The following is a 23098-nucleotide window of genomic DNA, read 5'->3' as shown; positions in this document are numbered from 1 at the left end:
ATTTAAACAATTCATGGTCTAAAATATTTTATTAGTTAAGAACCTATTCCTATAAAAGTCTTGTGTGAAAAAAAAATGGTGAAACAACAGGGAAACTCTTTAATGACTTGAACCCACCACCTTCACAGTTCAGATGATTGGTTTTACCAAGGTCTAAGTGCCCAGACTTCAGTGTTTATCTTCAAACTGTAAGATCTTAGACCTATCTTGTTTTTGTTTAAGGACTGAAGAGCAACAGCTATAGGTTAGGAGGTCACTAAGCTAGGGCAGGGCTCCAGTTCTCAGGTTCTGCAGCCAGGACACCTAATTATGTAAATAGTGGAAACCAATGACCTGGCCTAGAACAAGGGTTCCTGTGTTGTTTCCCAGGCCTGGGGTACTGCCTGCCAGTAGAGTTACCTGTAGTCCCACCCTGTCCCCTCAGGAAAGAAGGAAGCCAGGCAAGACAGCAGAGGCCCAGGGCAGGGGAGTGTAAGGGCCAATTTAATGAAACTACAAACTGGGACTTGGCCACAGTTCACAGTGATAGGAGGCCATGCAGTGGTAGTGAGACCAGGAGAGGGACAGCAGCAGGATACAGCGTCCACATGGGCATATATTCACAGACCATTCAGGAAATGGAAAGGTTTGGGCTTACACCCTGGGCACGACTCATGTCCCTAGGACATCCCCACCACTTGTGACTTCTTCCTGGTCTCCAGCCCAGTGCCACAGCTGTCCCTACTAAAGTGTTCCAATATTGAAGCAAGTCAACTATAGCAAAAAAGGCTGGGACTTACTCCAGTGACAATGAACCTACAAGGAGGTTCGTCTGGTCTTCTGTCAACAACCAACCAGGCAGAAGTTGCACCCATACACCACACAGATACAGAAGTTGACAGGACAGGCTCTTGGGCATTCATTCCTTCTGGCCCCAGAAAATACAGGGGTTCACAGATGTGTGGCCAGAAAGGAGGTCTGTACACTGACTGATTCAAAGAAGCTAGATAAGAACAGGGGCAAACTTTTCTTGGCTACCAGGGCTTTAACTTGCCCAGCATTCTCTTTGCCTTATACCAGGCAGCTCTTAGGTACCTCCTGGACAGTGGGTAGAAGTCCTGGGTTTCCATACCTGAGAGTTCTGAGGTCCAGGGTAGGCAGTCATTTCTTTTTTACCCATGCTGGTACCCCAGACAACATACCACACAAAAACCCAGGCCTTAAGACCCTGTCCCTGTCATCAGGCTTGGGTCCACTTAATCCTACATGATACCCTGACCTCTTCCAAAAGGTCAGGAACAACTGTTGTTTCAGGCACAACCCTCACTGTCAGCCCTCATCTGGGACCTGTTGATGTTTTCTGGGTGTTCTTGGCCCCAGGAAGAGTTAAGGGCCAAACTGGACCTTATACAGAAAAGGAGGAATGAGGACCCCATTAAGAGACCCTCTCCAGCTTATCTTCTGGATTGCAGATGCCCAAGCAACACACAGATTATTGCCACCCCCATGTCACCCACTGGCCCTTGGCCTAAATCCAACAGAATGTTTGCTGGAAGAGTCGGATGCTCAGGGAAGGGCAAGGGGAGGACAGGATTTCCAGGGTACAGTAGCAAAACTTCCAACCCTAAATGGGGGTTGAGGAGTAGTGACCACTGAGCACAGGGAGCAAAGCACATGGGGCCAGACTGATAGGTGGGGGAGTCCAAGTCTGGCACCGTTAGCACAAGCGCTTGTATGTGTAGATGTAGGCTTTGCAGCTGGGACACGTGTGCGTCACATCCTTGAAGTCATTGATGAGGCAGGGGATCAAGCAGCAGCCAAGATCACACCTGCATTGAAGACAGAGATAGGCTGAGGCCTGAGAAGAGTCAGGCAGCATACAGAGCCCCAGCAGCAGCACCACCACGTGTCTATGCCCCACACCTACCCCATGAAGCAGCAGAAGAAACCCAGCACAAAGTTCATCAGGCCAATCTCGTAGGAGATCTTGGTGGTGATGGCCTGCTGGCAGTGGGGACACACTGTCTGTACAGGTGCACCTTCAAAGATCTCTCCCTGCAGCACTGTCACCGTAGTGGCTGCCCCTGATGGAACCAAGACCGTGGCCGTGTGGCCCCCAGGGCCAGGGTAGGGCCCTGGTGGGTAGGGTCCTGGTGGGTAATAGCCCATTGGTGGGTGAGGGCCTGGAGGAGGGTAGAAACCTGTAACAACAAACAGAAAGGTCCCTGGCTGGCTAAGAGAGAACACAGACAATAGCTTCTTGCTATCTTCCCCAAGAGGACCAGAGTGTCAGCAGGAACAGGCCTTACCGCTGAGGCCGTGGCTCAAGGTAAGCATTTATAATGACCCATTTGATCCCTACCACATTTCGACCAAGACTGTTCTTCCATGTTTTCAAGGATGAGGGCTTCAGCAAGAGGGAAAGTATCATTCCTCTTCAACCCAACCCCAGATATTATAGGCACCAGATGAATGTAGCCCAGAGAATACTGGTGAACAAAGCTCTAGGCCTCCATTGGGGGCTTGTATCCTTAACAGGGACAAGCCCCACCACACCACAGCCCTTAGCATGAACCTTCCCTCAGTGGATGGCAAGTTCTCCTTGCCACCATTTTCATTTCATACGGCTTGACATAAGTGAATTTGGGGCGGCAGCTGCCTTAATGCTTCCTTCAGTTCTCAGCTCACCTGTAGGCATGTAGGTGCCATCTGCATTCATGTGGGGGGGCACAAAGCCAGGCTGAGGCATTGGATGACCAGGTGGCTCATAGGGTGGGGGGGCAACTTCAGCAGAGGGCAGTGGCATGCCTGATGGTGGCTGCACCACTGCTGGGGAGGTGCGGCCTGGACAGAGAGGGACAGAAAGGTAGGTCAGCTAATCTCCACACACAGGCTGGGCACAGGGTGACCCTAAATTGAAAAGCTTCAATTATATTTGGATACAGAAAGAGCTGTGACAGAGGCAGAGGTCAAGAAAGACCCTTAAGACGAGCCAATCCATCCCATCTAGGGACCTTACCCAGGCCTCTACCAGGGTAATTTAACATCCTTACCTGGGGTAGGTGGGGCTCCACTTTTTTCTTCCAGTAGTGGGGCTGTAGGGCCTCCTGGATAAGGAGGGGGTGGCTCATTAGACATCTTGGCTGCTGATACTCCTGGACCTGGAGGAAGAAAAAAATTCAGCTCCTTGCTTCCATGCAAGGCCAATATACTAGGTTGTGACCATCTTCAAATGCTACCTTTTCCTGTCCTCAAAAGGAAATCTCAGTGTGTGGAAGATCAGGGTTGGTGGTTAGATCCAGTACCCTTGGCAGCATCAGTGACCACTGAGCTCCTTCTGACACTTGGGATACTCTATCTCTGCTGGGGACACCCCACCAGAGCTACCATCCTTTATACTTTTCTTTGGAAGCTGGAGGGTAAGGAGAGAGCTCTGGTGACAAGGCCCAGCAATTCTGTCACTACTAACCTGCCACTACTCAGGGAAGCTTGGTACCCAGTCTTCTAACTCTTAACCATGGAGGGGTGTACTTCTACCACAGGCTATAGCATGGTTTGGAAAGGTGTCTGGATTTCTTACCTCAGATTTCTGGTGCACAGAGAACAGATGCAGGTGAGAGTATTTCAGCTGCTTGCTGAGAACAGGGATCTAGGAGGCTATTTCAGGGAAAGAAAGCAACACCTTTAACCACAGGCTTCCAGGTGAACTACTCCCCATGCTTGTTCACAGCTTAAGCGTGCCACTCCCCAGGTGGGCACAGCTGCTGAATCCTCTGTGTACCCACCACTCTCCATCAATGCCTACAGATCCAGTTCCCATGCAAAAGGAGTCAGCTCTGCGATGGTGGCACTAGCTTGTCTCCTTAGGCATAAAAAGGAAAGGAGTTGTCAAAGTCAACACTTTGTTTTATTCCTTTCATCAGATGTCCTGAGTACTTGCTGAAGGCACTGGAGGCAGATACACTCAGGTCGTACTTCACTCTATTTAACATAAAAGACTAACCATTAGCAGTATTCTGAAGTAAGGACTTCTTTTTGCTAATTGAAAAGCAGTAACAAATAGAAAAACTCCAGCACTGTAGTATATTCAGTAAAAATAACATTTCTAGCAAAGCCTAGAGCAGACAGTGGTACCAAGTCTACCAAGGGTGAGGGATCCTGGGGTTCATGATTCTTTTCATCCCTCTACTCACAAACCTCACTTTTTTTTCCCTTTAAAAAAGAATCCCACTGTGTAGTCCAGACTAGTCCACCTCTCCATCCTCTTGCCTTAGCCTACCATGTGCTAGGATTATAGGCATACACCTGGACACCTTGCTTCCTAAGTTCAACAAATCAGGGGTAAGGGCAGAGGGATCACATCCAAGCTTTGGGTTCAATTTGTGGTGGTCTGAATAGTAATGGTCCCCATAGTCTTTTGTTTGAATGATGGCCTGTAGGGAGTGGTACCATTAGGAGTTGTGACCTTGTATGAGGAAGTGTGTCACTGTGGAAGAGTTGCCATGGTCATGGTGTCTCTTCACAGCAATAAAATCCTAACCCCAAAGCAAAATTTAATATGACAGTTTGAGAAAATCCATTCATGACCAATGCAACCTAACATCTCCCATACCCTTCGGCAGGAAGTTATTCAGGCAACTGAGTACAGGGCTCTGCCTGCACCCCACTACAGCTACAGTCCATCTTTCCACAGCAGGCCCATAGCTGAGGCTTCCAGGAACAGGTCATAGTTCTAGCCCCATTCACTGCTCCAGGTTGTAGGGCCACTCTTCTACAAAGCCATCCTGATGTCTTACAGCGCCAACCTATAGATAATGTTATGTGCATTTTATTCAGCTGCTTTGGGGGCTGCTTGTTCCAAGTAGCAATCGTGGAATGGAGACCTGTTGGGCATCCCAGCAGTACAGCCCTGCCTGGCTTCCCCCCTCGCCCTGTATGAAGCTCTACCAGGGTTGCATACTCTACCTTTGCTTGGCCACACCCACCCATCAGACTGAGCTCTTGCTTCACTGAAGAGCTTCCAGATGGGGGTTTTCACAGGAACAAGGACAGAACTGACATTTTGAGATGCCTACTGAAATTACTAAAGAGCCATGAAATCAAGCAAAAGCTTTACTCCCCCACCCCCATCCCAGGCCATATGGAATATGACTCAGCTCCAAGGAAAAAAACTCTTACAGTCAGCAAAGCACCAGAACTCCATTTCCCTCTCCCTTAGAGGAGAAAGGATTGGCCTTGTATCAGGCAAACAGAATGACCAACAAAGAGATCTGGAGTCAGACAAACCTGGCCTCAAGCCCAGGGCCTTGGTATGTCCTATATGAGAAACCCCCTCCCCAGGTACCCAATTTCTAGTACATCCCATGGGGAGGGGTCTAGGGGTTCATAATGTTCTGCAGTTACATCATGGTGATAGATGTATAGCTCTGTCAACAAATTAAAAGCACCAAACATAATAGTGGGAAATCATTCTTAAAAATAAACTGTTAGGCAACTATATGTATTACAGAACCTAAGATGACTATGAAAATAATCTTATGGGACTCTGTCATATATGCAATCCATCCTTCACCAAAACATTGTTATGTAGCATACTGCTGTACTTTGAAAAGAACACATTCTAAGATAGGACCCTGAAGGATAGTACTGACTGGTATGATGGCTAATCTTGTCAACTGGGCATACCTGAGAAGGAAGAACCTCAAATGAATAGCTTATGCAAGATTGGCCTGCAGCATGTCTGTGGGGCATTTTCTTCATTGCTAATTGATGTAGGAGTCACCAGCCCACTGTGGGCAGTAATAACCCTCAGCACTTGGGCCTGGACTATCTATGTAAGAAAAGCAGCTGTGAGTCTGGCAGCAAGCCAGTAAGTAGTAGGGTTTCTGTTTGCTTTTTGGTTTTTCAAGACAGAGTTTCTCTGTGTAGCCTTGGCTGTCCTGGACTCCCTTTGTAGACCAGGCTGGCCTTGAACTCACAGAGATCCACCTGCCTGTGCCTCCCCAAGTGCTACTGTACTTGGCTAAGTAGTGTTTTTGTTTGTTTTTTGTATTTTTATGTTTCTCTCCTTGAACTCCTGTCCTGGCTTCCACTGGCAGTGATAGACTATAAGCTGTAAACTAAAACAAATCCCTTCCTCTCCAAGCTGTTTTTGGTCATGGTGTTTACAACAACCACAGATACTTGGGATGGAAAGAGAGAAAGAGATGAAGGCTGGACTTCTGGTGTGCTAAGTTCAGATGCTCTCCTCTGGGTCTCTTGTTTCCCAGAGAGGAGTTCCAAGCAAAAGGCCTCAGAACCTGAGAACTACCCCTGGCATTCTGCTTGGCTTTCGGCTATTCATTATGCAGTGAAACTTATCTAAGGCCAAACCGGAGCCTGGCAGTTTGCCTGCTGACACAAGGCCCCTTACAGGGGTAACAGCAGGGTACATATCTCCTGGCTAGTACATGTTACAGGCCACAGTTGTAAGGTCTGAGGGCAAACTTAATTCTGGTTGAAACTGTCCTAACACTCTAACGGGTACCAGCAAACTCCATGGTCTTTTTTGTCCCCCAGAGTTCCAGTAGGCATACCACCAAGTCCCGATGCAGCAAAGCCCAGGAGAGAAAAGGGGAATTTTGAATCTTGAGACCCATTGGGGCAACCAGCCTGACACAAGTTCTCACAGGACTGAAGAAAAGAAATGAGGGGATGAGGCAAAGGTGACAGGACAAGACAGACAGACTTTCTGACATGACTTTTTCCAGGTTTACCAGACCAATGAATGGTTCTCCAAATGTTTCATCCTGTGGACTTCTTTACACCTGATTATTAAGAACTTCAAATACACTATCTCTCAATACCATGTTAGAAATATCTCTTAAATACTTTATAAAATAACGAATTTTAAAAATTAGTTGGCCAGGCAGTGGTGACACACACCTTTGATCCAGGCAGAGGCAAGTGGATCTTTGAGTTCAAGGCCAGCCTGGTCTACAGAGCTAATTCCAGGACACCCAGAGCTACACAGAGAAGTTTGTCTTAGAAAACAAACAAAAATTAGTTCAAGGCTAAGGGTGTAACTCAGGAAGAGGGCAATTTCCTTATATACGCAAGATCCTAGGGTCAGTCTCTACAAGTAAATGAATACATACATATACATGCATACATATGTATGTATGCTGGCAGTGGCAGATTAAGTTTCCAAAATTCTAATTAATACCAACAGATCAAATTTTAAAAGTGGCAAAAAATTAATTACAAATTTTCCTGGGAATGGCTCAGCATTTGGGAGGCTAAAGCACGAAAGTTACTGTAAGCTTGAAGCAAACTGAGCTACAGAGTGAGACAAGGCCTCAGAAATCCAAAGCAGGGATCAAAGAGATGGCTCAGCAGTTAAGAACACTAGTTGTTCTTATAGAGGACCCAGATTCAGTTCTCAACATCCACACAGCCCACAACCATCCAGTTGAGAACCCAAAGCCCTCTTCTGAATGCCACAGGCACCAGGCACATATGTGACTGACTCTGACTCTCTCTCAAACACTCATACACATAAATAAATTTTTTATAAATCCAAACCAGTGGGGTATGAATATGGGTCAAGAGGTGAAGGTGTGTGCTATGCAAGTCTAGGAACCTGAGTGTGATCCTTGGAACCCACAAAAGGTGAAGAACCAACTCCACAAAGTTGTCTACTCACCTCTATACAAGTGCTGTGATACACACAACACCGTCACACATAAAACAAATGCAAAAAGTCACTAGCAACATATAAAGAGACAAAAATTGTTTCTCAGAAGGGAATGCTGGCACATGCCTGTAATCCCAACACTCGGGAAGGCAGAGGCAGGTGGATCTCTGTGAGTTTGAGGCCAGCCCTGGTCTACAAAGCAAGTCCAGGACAGCCAAGGCTACATAGAGAAACCCTGCCTTGAAAAACCAAATAAATAAAATGGAAATTTAAAAATTAAAAAAAGTTTCCCTATAGTATGGAATTACTTTGTTCATATTCAAAACAGTATCTGTTGAATCCCAGTATGTTTGTGCTGGTAATTCTTTGGGGAAGGTGACGAACATGAAGAGGGAACCTAGGGTCTCTTGACCTGCACTTTGCCACTAATACTCCCAGCAACTTCATTTTTTAAAAAAAGTATGTTTATGTCTGTTTATCTGTTTTCTAATATATGTTTATGGGTGCCTTTAGAGCTCAAGAGTGTCAGTATCTTGAGCTGCACTTACAAGCATTTGTGAGCCACTTGAGGTAGGTGCTGGGATCTGAACTCTAGTCCTCATGATTGAGCAGCAAGCACTTTTAACTGCTGAGCTATCCCTCCAGCTCTCAGTCAGTTGTTTTTCTGGGCATGAGGGGAAAAAAGCAGCTTTAAACCATAACTTGAGAAATTATAACTGTGTATACGCTTTACTTCCAGACAGCCATCAATCTTGAGGTTTTCTTGCATGCCTCACACTTTATACACAATGTTGAAAGGCTATGTACTTACTTACATACTAAGAACTAATAAAGTTGTGCTTGCTTTGACAGCACATATACTAAAATTCAAGTGATATACAGATAGCAGCCCCTGCACAGGATGACATGTAAATTCAAGTAACTTCTGTAGTTTTTTTTTTTCTTGTTACTATAAAACTCTTTATCAGTATGTTTAAGTTTAATAACCATTTTCTTATGAGGAGGCTTTGTATAAAGCTAGTGGAAAAGGTTTTACCATACTCGTTTTGGTAAGTTCTTGATGGTTTAATGTTTTTTTAAATTTTAGTGTTTGTGTGCACATGCCATGGTATCTGTGGAGGTCTAAGGATAACTCTTCAGAGTCAACTGTCTCAATCCCCCTTATGTAGGTTCTAGAACAGAACTCAGGCAATCAGGTTTGCATGGTAAGCATCTTTAACCACAGAGCTATCTCACTGGCCAGGCACTAACTTTTGACAAAAACCTATCTTTAAATGGGCAGTGGTGGCACATGCCTTTAATCTCAGCACTGTGGAAGCAAAAGCAGGCAGATCTCTGAGTTTGAGGCCAGCATGGTCTACGGCAAGTTGCCGGACAGCCAAGGCTACACAAAGAAACCCTGTCTTGAAAAAAAAAATCAAACCAAACCAAACCAACCAACTAGTTAAACAAAAACCCAAATCTATCTTTAAAAATAAAAAAGAGTAAAGTTAATTTTTATTACCTTTATGTGTCTGTGTATGCTATGTAGTGGTAAAGACAGGTGCAGGTCAGGTCAGGTTAGTGCCCCTGTCTTGATCCAACTCAGACTCTAGTGCCTCTTCCTTTCATCCTGATTCTGAGCCATCCATGCAAATGCTTGTACAATGCAAAGTCAAGGTAACTAACATTGTCTTTGCTCTACTACTAAGGTAGTCAGACCTCCAGTCAGACCCCAAGAAACCCTCCCGCAGGCTGCAGACACCACACCACTAGACTGAATGCACTACCAGGTGCCTAAAGGCAGGGTCAATTCTCCACTCCAGAGAGACTTAGAGTTAGGTTTCTAGGGAAAGGAAAGCCTCTTGTTGTTCTATCTGGATTGCACCCCAGGGAGGCATCTGCTGCTGTGCAAGCTTTTTAAATTAAGCAAGCAGTTGGGACAAGGACTCTACATCAACCTCACATGCCTATGATTTTCTGGCTGCAACATCAGAGCCTTGGTTTACTCATTTGCCTTCCTCTCAGAATTGAAGAAAGGTTACTAAAGGGTGTGCAAAATGTCCTCTGCTGGAGGACAGGGGTTGGCCCACAAGGACATGGAATAAAAACAATATGTTACAACATGAGCTCCCAGTGGTGGTGGCAGTGGTGCATGCCTTCAATCCCAGTGCTCAGGAAGCAGAGGCAGCCTGGACTACAAAGTGAGTTCCAGGACAGACAGGACTATATAGAAGCCCTGTCTCAGAAGCAAAACAAACAAATTAAAACAAACAAACAAACAAAACCTGTTACTTTATTACTCAGCAATGATCAATGCCTCTCTCCTGAAGTTATCTGATCCCTGATCATGGTGCCTGTGGCCATCTACAACGACCTCATTCAGAGACCTTCCAGCAAGACCTCAGTCTGAGAAGCTCAGCTCTGTAGTGTCCCTTACCAAAACAGCAGAGATCACAGCCTCTGTGAGAAATCCTCTAGATTGCTCTCCTGGTAAGACTTGCCTGGAACTCCCCAAGTCAGCAATACCTTTGGGAAGGCATTGTACTCTGGATTTAGTGGCATGGAAGCAAGGTACACCTGCTGTGGAGCTGCATTCCCAGGATCAGCTGATTTCTACTACCCTGTCCCAGAGGTTTAGTCCCCTGTGGCAGTCTTGGCTTAAGACATCAGCTGGCCTCAGATGGACTCCTCTGCCTCTGGGAGCAGAACTCTGGCATCTGGCCAGTGGCCAGGCATTCTTCCCCACCCAGAGTCTCCCATTTGCTAAATACGGCAGGAGACCATCCAGTGTGATGGGTCATTACAACCAGTGGGCACTAGGACCCTTACTGTTTGTTTACTAGCCCCTGGGCAACATCATATTGCTGATTTCCCAAATACCCCAAGGGTAGATTTTAGCAATAGGTTTCTGTGGTGGCCACGTGAAGGAAGGCCATGTGGATGAGATGAGATCCAGATGGCTGGTGATCCCTCTTGGAATAACCAGCCACCTGAGCTCATGTCACAGTTGAGTCAGCACTCATTCCAACATCTACTCAGTGGTCCCATTAAAAACAAAACAAAAACCAGAAGAATCAGTGTCCTGGAGTCTATACCCAGCCCTGTTCAAGGCCCAGTAGGAAGGCTTGGAGGAGACAGAGTCCAGTAAAGCAAAGTGCAGCGGGCCAAGCAGAGGAATAGGAGAGGACAGCAGCCTTGAGGTTTGCAGGGTGACCCAGCTATAGGGATTGCTGCTAAGCTCCAAACCTCAGATCCTTAGACACAGCAGGACAGGGAAGATAGTCCTAGACCTGAGGCTCAGGCTTTTGGGATCCCAGCACCTTACCACTTGATTTTTTACTCCGAAGACACTAGCAGGACTGGGATATATGTAGCTCAGCGGTAAAGCATTTGCTTAACAGCCATGAGGCCATGGTTCAATTCCTTGAACTGAAAAGAAAAACTCAGAAAAGTCAGAGCTACATCGTGAGATCCTGTATTGAAAACAACAACAAAGTATGTAAAATAAAAATAAAAGAAACAAGCAAAAAGCCAAGTAGCAGTGGGAGCAGAGCCCCCTTCCTTTCTTGACCATCAATGACATACTAAGACCAGGTCTTCCTGGCACTCTAGTATCATGATAATGGCTGAGGCCCTAGACAAATTCCTTTTTCTCTGACTTCTTTTGGAAAATGATGTCCTTGTGAGGTGGAAGTAAACTCTTCATGCTGGGCAAAACAGGCTTCATGGAGGTGACAGGTACTAGTTATTTCAGAAGATGCTTTTAAGTGAACTACTATGGAAAGAAACATCCATTCCTAGTGAGATCAAGGCTATGATTATGTCATACTGAAAATAATAGTGACAGATTGCGAAGAATGACAGCCTCATAAAGTAGGTGGCTCAGACAGTTAGCTGCACTCAAAGCCATCATTCCTGTGTTTTTCCTTCTGTTAAGAAACCAGGGGATTAACACTCCAACCCTAATTACAGTTCCACGAGCATCTGATTAAGCTCTGGCCAAAGTTGGCCTTAGTGCCTGCATGGGGAGGCACTGAGGGAAGTTAGCTTGGTCTAGATCACAGACCCTTTTCTCCTTCTTGCTGGCTGGGCCATAGGACATAGTTACTATAGTACAGCAGCCTTGAATAGATGTACCAAGGATGGCCATGGGACTCCAGCCACCTCTAAACTCTTCCACATGATAGAAATATACTTGTTTTAGTCAATTACTGCTAAACAACTTCCAAATATTAGGAAAAAACCACTAGCATTAAAAGTTAGTGTTCCTGATGTCAGATGTGGTGGTGCACACCTTTAATTCCAGGGCTCAGGAGGCAGAGGCAGGTGGATCTCTGAGTTTGAAGCCAGCCTGGTCTACAAAGAAGAGTCCAAAACAGCCAACACTGTTATACAGAGAAGAAACCCTGTCTCCAAAAAAAAAAATAATAATAATAATAATTTTTTTTTTTGAGCCTAAAAGTATATGTCTTTCCAGGAGATGAACTATTAAAACACACCCATTATCTTTCCAGTTAAGTGGGTTTCTCCAGGTGACAAAATATAGCCTGTTAGTCTGGCAAGCTGGGGCAAATGTTCTTGTTTAAAAACAAACCCCAGACCTATCTCCTGACTGCACACAACCATGGAAGAATAATCATCTATGCTGGATGCAAACTTTCCAGTATGGCTGCTTTAAGGTCACTACACACTAAGCTCAATAAATAAGCCTAATAAATTCAGTGGTTATCCAGAATAAACTTTGGTAGAATCACACCTTGGTTTGTTGCTAAGACCACAGAAGCAGGTAGACATTATTTATTTTATGTCTCCCCAAGGGAAGGGATTTTAGCAACAGAAGCTATCATGGGCCTCTATGTTGAGATCTTCTCTCAAAAAATAAAAAAATTAAGTCTTTCTCTCTCTCTGTCTCTCTCTCTCACACACACATACACACAAGGGCAGGGGATGTAGTTTAGTATAGATCACTATGTAAAGGGGGGGGAGAAAACAAATACAGACAACTAGTGGCCCTAAAATGAGGCCATACAATACTAGTGCTCACTTCAGTGTGACCACCTGATTGCAGAGGCTGATGCATAGGGAATACTGATGGAGCATTAACCATGTCAACATAGATGCCCAGCATGGGAAAGATAAGAAAGGCTCAAACTGAACACACGTGCACCCCCTATGAGTGACTCTTGTAGGGACAGTACATCAATGTCTCAAGCCCTCACCATCTTCTCACCAAGCTCTGCACAAATCTGCAGCTAATTCAGGCACTTATTAGTGTGTAACCAGGCTAGAATTCCTACAGCTGCCCAGAGACAATATGCTAAGGAAAAAAGACAGAGAAAGCCAGGCATGGTGCTCCATACCCTAATCCCAGCACTCAGGAGGCAGAGGCAGGTATAACTGTTAAGTTTAAGACCAGCCTAATCCATATAGAGAGATTCAGTCTCAAAAGAAAGAGAAGGGGAAGGAGAAGTGTCCTTCACAAAGAGAACCCTAGGGAAAGCTGAACTTTTCTATGACTGTGCTAGGAGGACGACCACTATGCTCCCACCCGAAACCTGAGACTGGCTGAATCAGCATTGGGTAGACAGTGAAATTCTGTGGTCCCTTTCCACCCATTCTCTCTGGAGGCAAACCAAGAGGGGCAATAACTCCACTGTTGGCACTGACCATCTCTGGCTTGTAGCTATGAGGGCACAAGTATAACATGAGAAAGAGGAAGTAAAAAAGAGAAGCAGAAGCCCAATCAAGATAGGACCAGCAGCTCCAAACTTAGAAGTAGGCATTATGTCTAGGCCATGATGAGGACAATAACTGTGCATTGATATCCTAATGATCTCTTGTCCGTGCTCTTCGCAAACTCCTTTCCCTTCCTGTGACATTAAAGTGGTGGCCACAACAGAGCAGGTTAATGGTACTTTTCTGGAAGAAAGATGTGCTTCCTGTACATTCTTTTTGATTTAAAAAAATCATTTAATTTTAAGGTAGTTATCTTAGAGATAGAATGGACACAGACAGGGGCAGCAATTCCCACAAGCAAAGATATCTATATGTATTATCTTGATGTTCAGCCAAAAGGATGGCTAATTCCACCTGATTCAAGTACAAAGTAACTGCACTCACACTTAAAAATGACACCTATCTACTTTTAACCAATATGGAAAAATAGTATGGACAAGGAACTGAGTACAAGTAATTAAGAACATGGAAATCCTCCTTCAGTGGTGTTCTCTGGGTAGTGAGATCTTAGATTTGTTTGTATACAAATATAAATGCAGAAGCCTTTTATTTATGTGTAGTTTCTAGTTTTTCTATGATGAACATCAGGTCCTTGAATGATTCCTTCTTCAAATTGCTCAAAACTGTTAAATGTTATTTCTAAATCTAGAACAGTGCCTCAGACTATGACTGAATTCTAGAGCAACAGGGACTTCTGATAACTCTCTCTCTGATTCTAATCTTCCTATGTCTCCGTAGGTCTGGTACAGTGACTCCTACCTCTCTTCCGGAGAGCAAACAGCCCAAGGCTTTGAGCAAACTGTCAAGTTTGCTAGGTCTTGCATGGAGAGGCAGCAAGTCACCTGATGGAGGAGGGCAAGAAAGTAAATCCCCAAAGGACACATGATACACTAAAGAGTGATGAAGTTACCCAGCCTGAGGCTGATGACGGTTGGTTCTTAGCCAAGAACAGCCTGGGCTCCACCATGGTCCTGTGCCCTGCTCTCTGAGCTGTTTCTGTATATTCTGCTGCTGGCATAAAACATTATGGAAGTTCACACAGGAGAGGAAACGGGGAGCAAAGGGTGGAAAAGGAGCTACAGCTGCAGGCACAACCAAAGATAAACAAGCTGTCAGCACCTGTTCCAAGACAGGCCATAGTGACTGAAAACTAATTTTAGAAATACCACAAGCCTAAAGACCCATCTCTTAAGCCACCAAAATGGAACCCTGGGGGGAAAAAAACCTACTGATATCTGCCTGCAGTAAGTTTACACAAATGGACATAGTTAAACTATGTAGTTAATGAAAATCATAGTCACCAGGTACAAGCTTTTTGTTTATAAGATTTTTATTTTTTGTATATGCCATGTGTGTTCTGGTGCCTGCAGAGGCCAGAGGTGGGCATCAGATCTCCTGAAAGAGGAGTTACAGATGGTTTTGTGCCACTGGAAACTAAACAACCTCTGGGCTCCATTCTTTCATATAGCTCAGAGTTGCCATATATGCTTTGTGCTTCCCCACCAAACTTTCTCTACAGCAATGAGGTGACATCATCTTTACGATACTGAGCTCTCATGCAACAGGTCACTCCTATTATTCTGCAGAAAGTTCTGCTTGGGGGAAGATGATAAGCTGCAGAGGTGTGTTTTTGATAGTACTGGGCACTCTACAGAAGTCACAGCAATTAGTAAAAGGAAAGAAAATACCACAAAACACAGCAGACCTGGGCAAGACCTCAACAACTCTTTAATGCTGCTGTCAACTGCTTTTTCAAGAGCAATTTAAAAGAAACAGGACCCTATGTTGGCATACATTTTTAATACCAGCACTAGAGATTAAATTGTGAGTTCAGGGCCATCCTGATTCACTTTCCCAGGCCAGCCAGGGGTACAGAGTGAGACACTGTCCAAAAAACAAACAAACAAAAACAGCAGGCATTAAGAAGTGACCCCAAAACCTGAGGAAAATGTGCCTACTTCAGTGTCACAGTGAAATCTTTCTTTCTTTTTTGAGACAGGGTTTCTCTATGTAGCCCCAGATGTCCTGGACTCACTTTTTTGAAGCCAGGGTGGCTTCAAACTCACAGAAATATGCCTGCCTCTGCCTCCCAAGTGCTATGATTAAAGGGGTGAGCCACTATGTCTGGCTTCACTGTGGAGTCTGTCTTATCAATAGCCTTCCCTGTGGATCCATGCTGATGTCAGCAAAGGCACCAGGAAAAAGTGGGAATCAAAGTGCTACAGGAGTGGAAGACAACTAGAATTTTATATGTATTATATAACACAGAATATAGAAGTTGAACCAAATTCTTATTACCTGAAGTTGACACAGGACCCTGGGATGTTCACTCCTATCAGCTGGCATGGGAGAACTCTGGATTTTCTCTTTGGAAAAAAGGGGAATGTGTGTCAAGTTTGGAGTTGTCACTGGCATGTGTAGGTATCTCTCTGACTCAGATATCTCAAGTGTCTGGCTAGAAAATCATCAGAGATAACTAAATTTGAAGTTTCAACTAACATTCATTTGGGTGTCAAATACTTATTACACACCCAAGGGCAGGAGCCATGTGAACTCCTGGAGACTGAAGGAGAGAGAAAAAGAACAGCAGGTTGGGGATAGGCTGAGGAGGGATGCTGCTATTCTGGCTGCTAGAACAGACACAGGACTCAGCTGTCCTGACAAGCACCCCAAACACCTGCTGCAGCCCTCTCAGCCCTTCTCTTGTCACTCTCCAAAATGTTCAAAGCACCATTGTTGCCCAGCATGGTGGCACAAGTGCATAATCTCAGTATTTGGAAGGTGGAGCCAGGATGACCAGAAGTTCAAGGCCAGCCTCAGCTACGTAGAATGTTTGAGGACCGCCTGGGGTATATAAGACCCTGTTCCAAAATCAAACAACAATAACACTGCACCAAACTTTTTTTTTTTTTGTTTGTTCTGCCTCTGTCTCCCTGAATGCTTGGATTACAGGTGTGTGATACCTTGCCCAGTGCACCTGAGTGTGTGTGGGTCTTATGCTCCCAACAAAGAGCTATACCAGTGAAATCCATCCTCTGCACTTAAGTTTACATGGATTTCATGGTACCTAGAACAAAACGGTGGTGAAGTCTCCCTACCTAGCCCCTGGCTTTTCCAATGAAAGCAGAGCTGGAAAGAAAGTGGGAAACAAAATGACATGTTTCCACATTTCTCAAAGCTCACAAGCTAGTCAAGGACTTTACGGGGCAGTTTGACCTTATGAGGTCTTTGCTCTACTAACTGACTTTAGAACTGATCCAATGACTATACCTGAGAATTGAACTCTCCATTCAAAACTATATTTCGAAGGAAGAATGCATACGCCATGCTTCTGTGCCTTCAGAACTGATAAGCTCATAGGAAGACAAGATTAAATGTAAGTCATGAAGTACCTGATTTTATTCAACCAATAAATACTAAATGTCTGCCATGCGTCAGATATTTTTCTAGGCAGTCAAGGTGGGAGACACTTCTCTTAACAGATTGGAAAGAGGAAGCTATAAACACAGAAATAGAAACAATGGTACAGTGATGGAGGAACAAGAATTAGGGAAGAAGTCCTACAGAGCTTAAGTCTACATAGAAAAGGCTTCCCTGAACATGGAACATTTTAGCACAGGCAAAGGTGAATTACATACAGTATGGGAAGAAGGTCCAGGTAAGAAGCTACATGGAAAAGCCTCCTGAGCAGACTGATGAGAGGGGATCCTGGGAGAGCTTCCACACTGAGGGCAGGGCAGTAGTCAGGACAGCATTTGGACTATAACCTCTTTTATACCAAATAATTTAGAAAATGGGGGTGGGGTTGGAGTTAGGTTGTCCCGGTTTCCCTTTGCATTGTATGGTATACCATTATCAAATAGGTGGCTGCTAGAGGGAAGAAACCTACAGTACTTGGGTACTTCTGGCAATGCTAAGTACAGTTTCTTTTTGGTCAGTTTGAAGCCACACAGAACTGGTCATAGTGTGGCTAATCTCCAGGCCAATCATGCAGATGTGGAAGCTGAGCTTGACTATACCAAGGGCCAAAAAATGAGGCCTTACACTTAAGAGATTCAGAACTCCCAGGAAATCTGAGACCTGAGTTGTGATCATTTGAGGTCTTCCCTCAACAGGGCAGGGTTATTCAGGTCTGAATTTGGGCCAGTTTTACCTAGTGAATCCATCATTAGTCAAGTTTCCTTTTCTAAGTGACTTATTCAAGAGTCAAGACCCTTAACTCCTTAATTCAGACAATTCACTGCACCCCTAAGAGTAATTACTCAATTCACAGTCCCAGTACTCACGGACCTATAGACCCACCTGGGAACCTGGGGCACCCTTCGGAAGAATTTACAAAATATGCAAGAGCAGCAAGTGGCTCTAGTCACCAGAGAGATCTGTGGGCTAGGGATCTGCAGGATGGCAGGCAGTGAGTTCCTGGCCCAGGGCATTAGTCACTCCCAGCAGAAGTTCAAACATTGTGCCCAAGAACCCAGACTTGGGGGATAGTATCATGACAGCTCATAAAATGTGTGCTACAGCTTGACTGCCATTCCTGGGCAGAATCTCCCCACCCAGAAGAGTTATTTCTGTTTGTCACACCCTAGTCATCAAACCAGATGGGTGAAAGGGGTTCCAAACATGTTTTGTTTTTTTCAAAATTACAATTTATTTATTTATGAATATGTGTGAGCTCATGTACCATGGTATGCCTGTGGAAGTCAGAGGACAACCTAAGGGAATTGGTTCTTTCTGTTATGTGTGTTCTGAAGATTAAAGTCAGAAAGTCAAATGCCTTTACCTGCTCAGCATCTTGTCAGCTGCTAATGTTTTTTAAAATTTTTATGTGTATGGGATTTTGCCTGCATGTACGTCTGTGCACTGCATTCACTCAGTGCCTGAGGAGGCAAGAACAGGGTGTAGGATCCCATGGAACTGGAGTTGCCATAGCTGCTAGGAATTGAATGAAGGCTCTGGAAGAGCAGCCAGTGCTCTTAACTGCAGAGCCATTCCCCAACTCTGAAAATTTAAAGTATTTCCTTCAAACTTTGACCAGAATTTCTAATTCTGTGAAAAACCAATAACTAGTCTCTCTCATCTGATGGCCAAGGTTTGAGAGAAAAGGTCTAGGTTCAGGTTCAGCCCTATGTCCCAAACCTGCTTCTGTCCACTACAGCTCCACCCACTGTACTTTGCACATCTCTGAACATACCTGCTGAATACATGAGTCCATGAGCTTTGGGATTAACTTCTGTGGACTCTCTATACTGTCTCTAACCCAAATGCCCACTACCCTTAACTCCACAGCCAGAACAGACACAGCTGAGGTAGACATCACTGTCTTCTTTCTGAAAGGGCCTTTATTTATGGCCAAAATTCAAAACAGGAAAGAATTCCACTTCTTGAATAATAAGCTCCAGGGAGGAATAATCAGTGGAACCAGGAAAGCTCCCACTTCTGTATTCCTCCTTCCCTTTAACCCCTGTTATCTTAGGATGTGAAGGCCTGCTTTGTCATTATTTGGAAACTCTTGCTGCTTTCTCTGCTAGAACTATAGGCTACCTCCTAGACCAGTGGTTCTCAACCTTCCTAATGCTACCTACCTTTTAATACCTCATGTTGTGGTGAGCCCCCAAACATAAACTTATTTTTGTTGCTACTTCGTAACTGTAATTTTGCTACATTGTAGTGATATCTTCAAAAATTCTGAAACTTTGGTTTCTTTAAAAAACACAGAAATGTTCTAAGAAAGTGTTTTTGTTTTAATCCCAGGAGTGGGGATTTGGGAGTGATTTGCCTCCTGCTCTAGCAGAGGCATGTTTTTGCCAGCTGCAGACAGGTTCTGCAATTGTGGGTATATAAATGCTAGGGTCCCAAAAGGTGAGGTTGGTTGTTGTTGGTTGTGGTTTTTCAGTAGTCATGCTCAAAGAAGAAACAAGAAGAAATTAAATTCAAGAATGTCTCTCTTTCCCCTCCTTCTCTATTCTTCTTTCTCTCCTATCTAGTGATAGGGGTGAAATAGGGAGGGAGTTAAAGAACCCACAAAGTAGCAAAGACAAGCTACAAATAATAATGTATATATGTGTGTTTTCTGATTGTCTTATATGACCCCTGTGAAAGGGTCATTTGACACCCAAAGGGTTGTGACCCATATATATTGAGACCACTGTCTTAGACAGATGACAGGTAAGAGTCAGCCAAAGAGCAACAATAAATACACAAAGGACATTGTATTGAAATCTTATTCTACTTCCTCAACTTGTAAGGCTATTGTACTTAAGTCACCGAACCATAACAACTGCTCACCAAGTAGTAAGAGGTTAGAATTCTTCTCAAACTCAAATAACCCTTGCATCTCACTACCAACTTTCACTTGTACTTCTTCTAGAAGGAAAATCCCAGACACAACATGCAACTGGATCTGAGTTTAGATTAAATTAACATTTACTGAATATGTGGCTTTTCAGGCATATTCAGAGGTTTAGCTGAACCCCTCTGACACCTTGTAGTCAAGAACTGGGTAATGGTGGCACACTTCTTTAATCCCAGCAACCAGGAGGCAAAGGTAGGCAGACCTCCGAGTTCAAGACCAGCCTGGTCTATAGAACCAGTCCCATCCAGGACAGCCCAGGCTACACAGAGAAACCCTGTTTCAAAAAACAAAAACAAAAATAAACGAACAGGAGGAGGAGAAGGAGGAGACAAGCCACATCACCCAGTGGACAGGCTAACCAGGGATTCTCAGCACACATCAGGAGTATAGAACAAGAAGTATTTTCTATAATGAAAAAGTTCTACAACTGCTTTCAAGGGAAACCAGCATCCCCTGCCCATCTTCTGGATTCAAGCAATCAATCATTCCACCTCAGCCTTGACTTGACTCCATCTCCTGGGCTCAAGCAACCAATCCTTCCACCTGCTTAAAAGTAGCTGAGAATACAGGGGTGCACCACCAGGCTGTTTGTTAAGACTCCTTTGTGTTATGCAGCTTAATGTTCTTTCTTTTGCCTCTCATGAATGAATCCTAATCTTTTCAGCACTTAGAGCAGACACAGGTCTTCATCTGGTCTGGGTAGGGAAATGCTTGTCATAAAGCTTCAAAGTAACAAAGAGGGACCCTTTCAGGGTAGTCTGCCTTCTCCAAGTCTAGGAAATACTTGTCCCAGAATCCTATTATCAACAGACTTAAAAAAGAGGCATCAGGTAGGCCCAAGGAGCCACAGGCTCAGGACTGTGTGAGTGGGTAGTTGTGGAAGGGTAGGAAGCTCTGAGGCAAGTCAGGGCCTGAGGCCAGCTTGCTGTCCCCTCTGCAGTGGTATACTACCACGAAGCCTCTCCTACAAGACATTGTTTAGGAGAATCCTAGGTGGAGATCTTTGGTGGGCTCCCAGAAATGGGTCCATTTCTATTTTGTACAATCTACTAAGTTCCCTCATAGGACGCCTCCAGCCACATGTCCAGCCACTCTCCTTCTCCTTGACCCAGTGAAGATCAAGTCCTCTGTAAAACACCCCACGTATTGACTTCCCACTAGTACATCCTTCACTTACAAGACACCTTGACATAAATGATGAGACCTCTACTGCCACATCTCCCAATCAGTATCTCTTTACATTTTTTACTTTTGAGTAGTGTTTCTGAAAGCAGAGAATTTTCATAGAGCCTGTCTCTACTCCTTTCAAATGAATACGGTGTGTGACAGACTTGTGTTCAAAGCTTTGGAGCCAAGAACAAAGAACTGTGGGACTCAAAGCTATAACTATAATTCATCAGTACTGTGAGGTTACCAATTGTGCACTTCAGCCTTGTTCTAAAGCTTAGAAAAACATCCACCAAACCAGCAGGTTCAAAATGGGCAAGCTTGGAACATACAAAGGAGCCAAGAGAACAAGGCCAAGGGCTGAACAAGCAGACAACTCACTTTAATTATTGCCAACAAAATCTGTTGGGACTACACAGCCTCTGGGACACATTCCATTTTCCCTCTCTCAAAACAATTTTGTTCCCTGGAGTATTCTTTACACATTCCCAATTTTTTCTGATTCTAGAAACATGGTCAGTTAATTTAATGGACTCTCAAGAGTCCATGTAAAAGTCTTTGCTGGTTCTAAAAACATATTCCAAAGAAACCCTTCAAAACCATTTGGATCTCTAGGCCTGGGGAGCAGACTGACTTTCAAACAGCCAAGGTTAAAAAAAAAAAATCAATACACAACAACAAGATTTCTAAGTCTAGTTAATAAATGCAAGCTTTACTAGGAATGGAAATATACTCTTATCTGCAGTGTATTTTGGCAGGTGTAAAAATAAGAGACTACTAAAAGTAAGTATACAATAAAGGATGATCTTAATAGTACATTCTAGTTGGTAATCCATGAGTGTGCACTGTGAAATTCAGCATTTTCTGTATTCTTTAAATTTTTCCTAATTAAATGTCGGGGTAGAGGTCTTTCAGACAATGAATGACTGAAAAATACCTTATTATGAGCAGAGGGCAAGAAGCGCAGACATGCCCACCTCTTCCCACCCAACTCAAGTCAGCACCAACAAGAAGCAATCTTGTTGCCCAGACAAAACCCTGTTTGGAGTACACTACAAAACTGATATAAAAGCTACTGAATGCTCTCTCCCCGGAGTCCCTGATCCTCACTCCTGAGACACAGGTTCTCAGTCTCAACTGCGTGTGAGAATTTCCGAAGAGCTTACTAAATGCAGATTTCTGGGCCTCACCCCATAACTACTCAATCAGACCCCGGGAAGGCGATGGGGAAAGTTCAGGTCTTTCTCATGCTCACTCCACCTTCCTTGACACCTGTTGAGAGGCCCCTGGGGAGCCACCTCCTCCAAGGTCTTGGATAGCTTGGGGCTTCGCCAGCCCACCACCTTTCCTAACTTCCTGCCTGAGCGCCAGTAGAGCCACGTCCAGACCTGCAAACCCGCAGGAGAAGGAAGGCGAGACCGGCTCCTCCGGGACCGCCAAGGTCACCCACGGGTCTCTGAGATGGCTTGGCGCAGGGATCCTCCCCCACCGGCCGCAGCTCCTCTGCCCACCATAACCCGAGGAGAAATGGCACCCACTGCCTTCCCTTACAGAAATATAGAAAGGCGTGAAAATCACCCGAGTGGGCTGGCCTTTCTCCGGCCCATAACCTCAAGTGTGCAGGCCCAGTCGCTCGCGGCCCTCAAATGCTGTCCCTCACAGCCCCGCAGCTGCAGCCACCCCGAAATCAACTATCCGCCCTGGTTCTGGACTGCGTTTCAGGGGCAATGAACTCTACTGCGCCAGCCCAGCTCCGTTTACCTCAGAGTCCCGGAGCCCGAGGCCGGAGGAACACAAAACCGTGCAGGTCGCGCCTGGTGCTCTGAAGAGCCCCTCTACAAGCGGCTCGCAGCGCACGCCGCCCCCGCACCCAGAGGCGCCTGGAACTTGTAGTCCTTCTGCGCACCCGCAGCATTCCCTGAGGCGGGGGCCTACGGCTCCCGGCACCCTCCGCGCGAGGGGCGAGGGCGGGGCTCCGCGGGCTAAGTCACGCGGCCCCAGCGTTTCGAAGCCCAGCCCCCGCCTCGAAGTGCGGAGGGAGGGGGCTCAATGGAAGCCGCCCGGAACTCTCAGAGGTGACTCATCGTCGCTGGGCTCCTGTCAGCCCGGGAGCAACTGCAGGACCGGCGGCCTCAGTTCATGGCTGTCGCGGCCTGTGGAGAGCAAAAGCGTAGGCTTTGGAGAAAGGCTCCTGGCCTCGCGGC

General features: G+C 45.3%; 1 protein-coding gene and 1 pseudogene across 2 annotated transcripts; one reads left to right on the top strand and one right to left on the bottom strand.

Annotated features, from left to right (window-relative positions):
• Positions 1-76: 76 nt before the first annotated feature.
• Cdip1 (cell death inducing p53 target 1) lies at positions 77-23098 on the bottom strand. 2 transcript variants are annotated; one of them, XM_055604784.1, is made up of 6 exons: positions 22656-23098; positions 3560-3636; positions 3033-3140; positions 2668-2823; positions 1907-2180; positions 77-1808 (listed from the first exon to the last, which is right to left on the bottom strand). In XM_055604784.1, the coding sequence occupies exons 3-6, from the start codon at positions 3115-3117 to the stop codon at positions 1697-1699; spliced, it is 627 nt and encodes a 208-aa protein (XP_055460759.1). In that variant the 5' UTR covers positions 3118-3140; positions 3560-3636; positions 22656-23098; the 3' UTR covers positions 77-1696. The 2 variants fall into 2 exon arrangements, with proteins under 2 accessions (XP_055460759.1, XP_055460760.1); XM_055604785.1 differs by lacking the exon at positions 22656-23098 and adding an exon at positions 15671-15716.
• LOC129674728 (U6 spliceosomal RNA) lies at positions 8491-8590 on the top strand (annotated as a pseudogene).

The sequence above is a fragment of the Psammomys obesus genome, unplaced genomic scaffold (assembly GCF_907164565.1).
Source record: "Psammomys obesus unplaced genomic scaffold, mPsaObe1.curated_primary_1811, whole genome shotgun sequence".
In the NCBI taxonomy this organism is placed as follows: domain Eukaryota; kingdom Metazoa; phylum Chordata; class Mammalia; order Rodentia; family Muridae; genus Psammomys; species Psammomys obesus.
This window is presented reverse-complemented; position numbering and strand designations above follow the sequence as displayed.

What these genes read in the sequence shown, in the direction of transcription:
- Cdip1 (XM_055604784.1), bottom strand. Translation starts at nt 3,117, where the DNA reads ATGTCTAATGAGCCACCCCCTCCTTATCCAGGAGGCCCTACAGCCCCA. An exon ending in TGGAGCCCCACCTACCCCAG is followed by an intron (nt 2,824 to 3,032) that starts GTAAGGATGTTA and finishes CTCTCTGTCCAG; the next exon opens with GCCGCACCTCCCCAGCAGTG. An exon ending in TTCTTCTGCTGCTTCATGGG is followed by an intron (nt 1,809 to 1,906) that starts GTAGGTGTGGGG and finishes TCTTCAATGCAG; the next exon opens with GTGTGATCTTGGCTGCTGCT.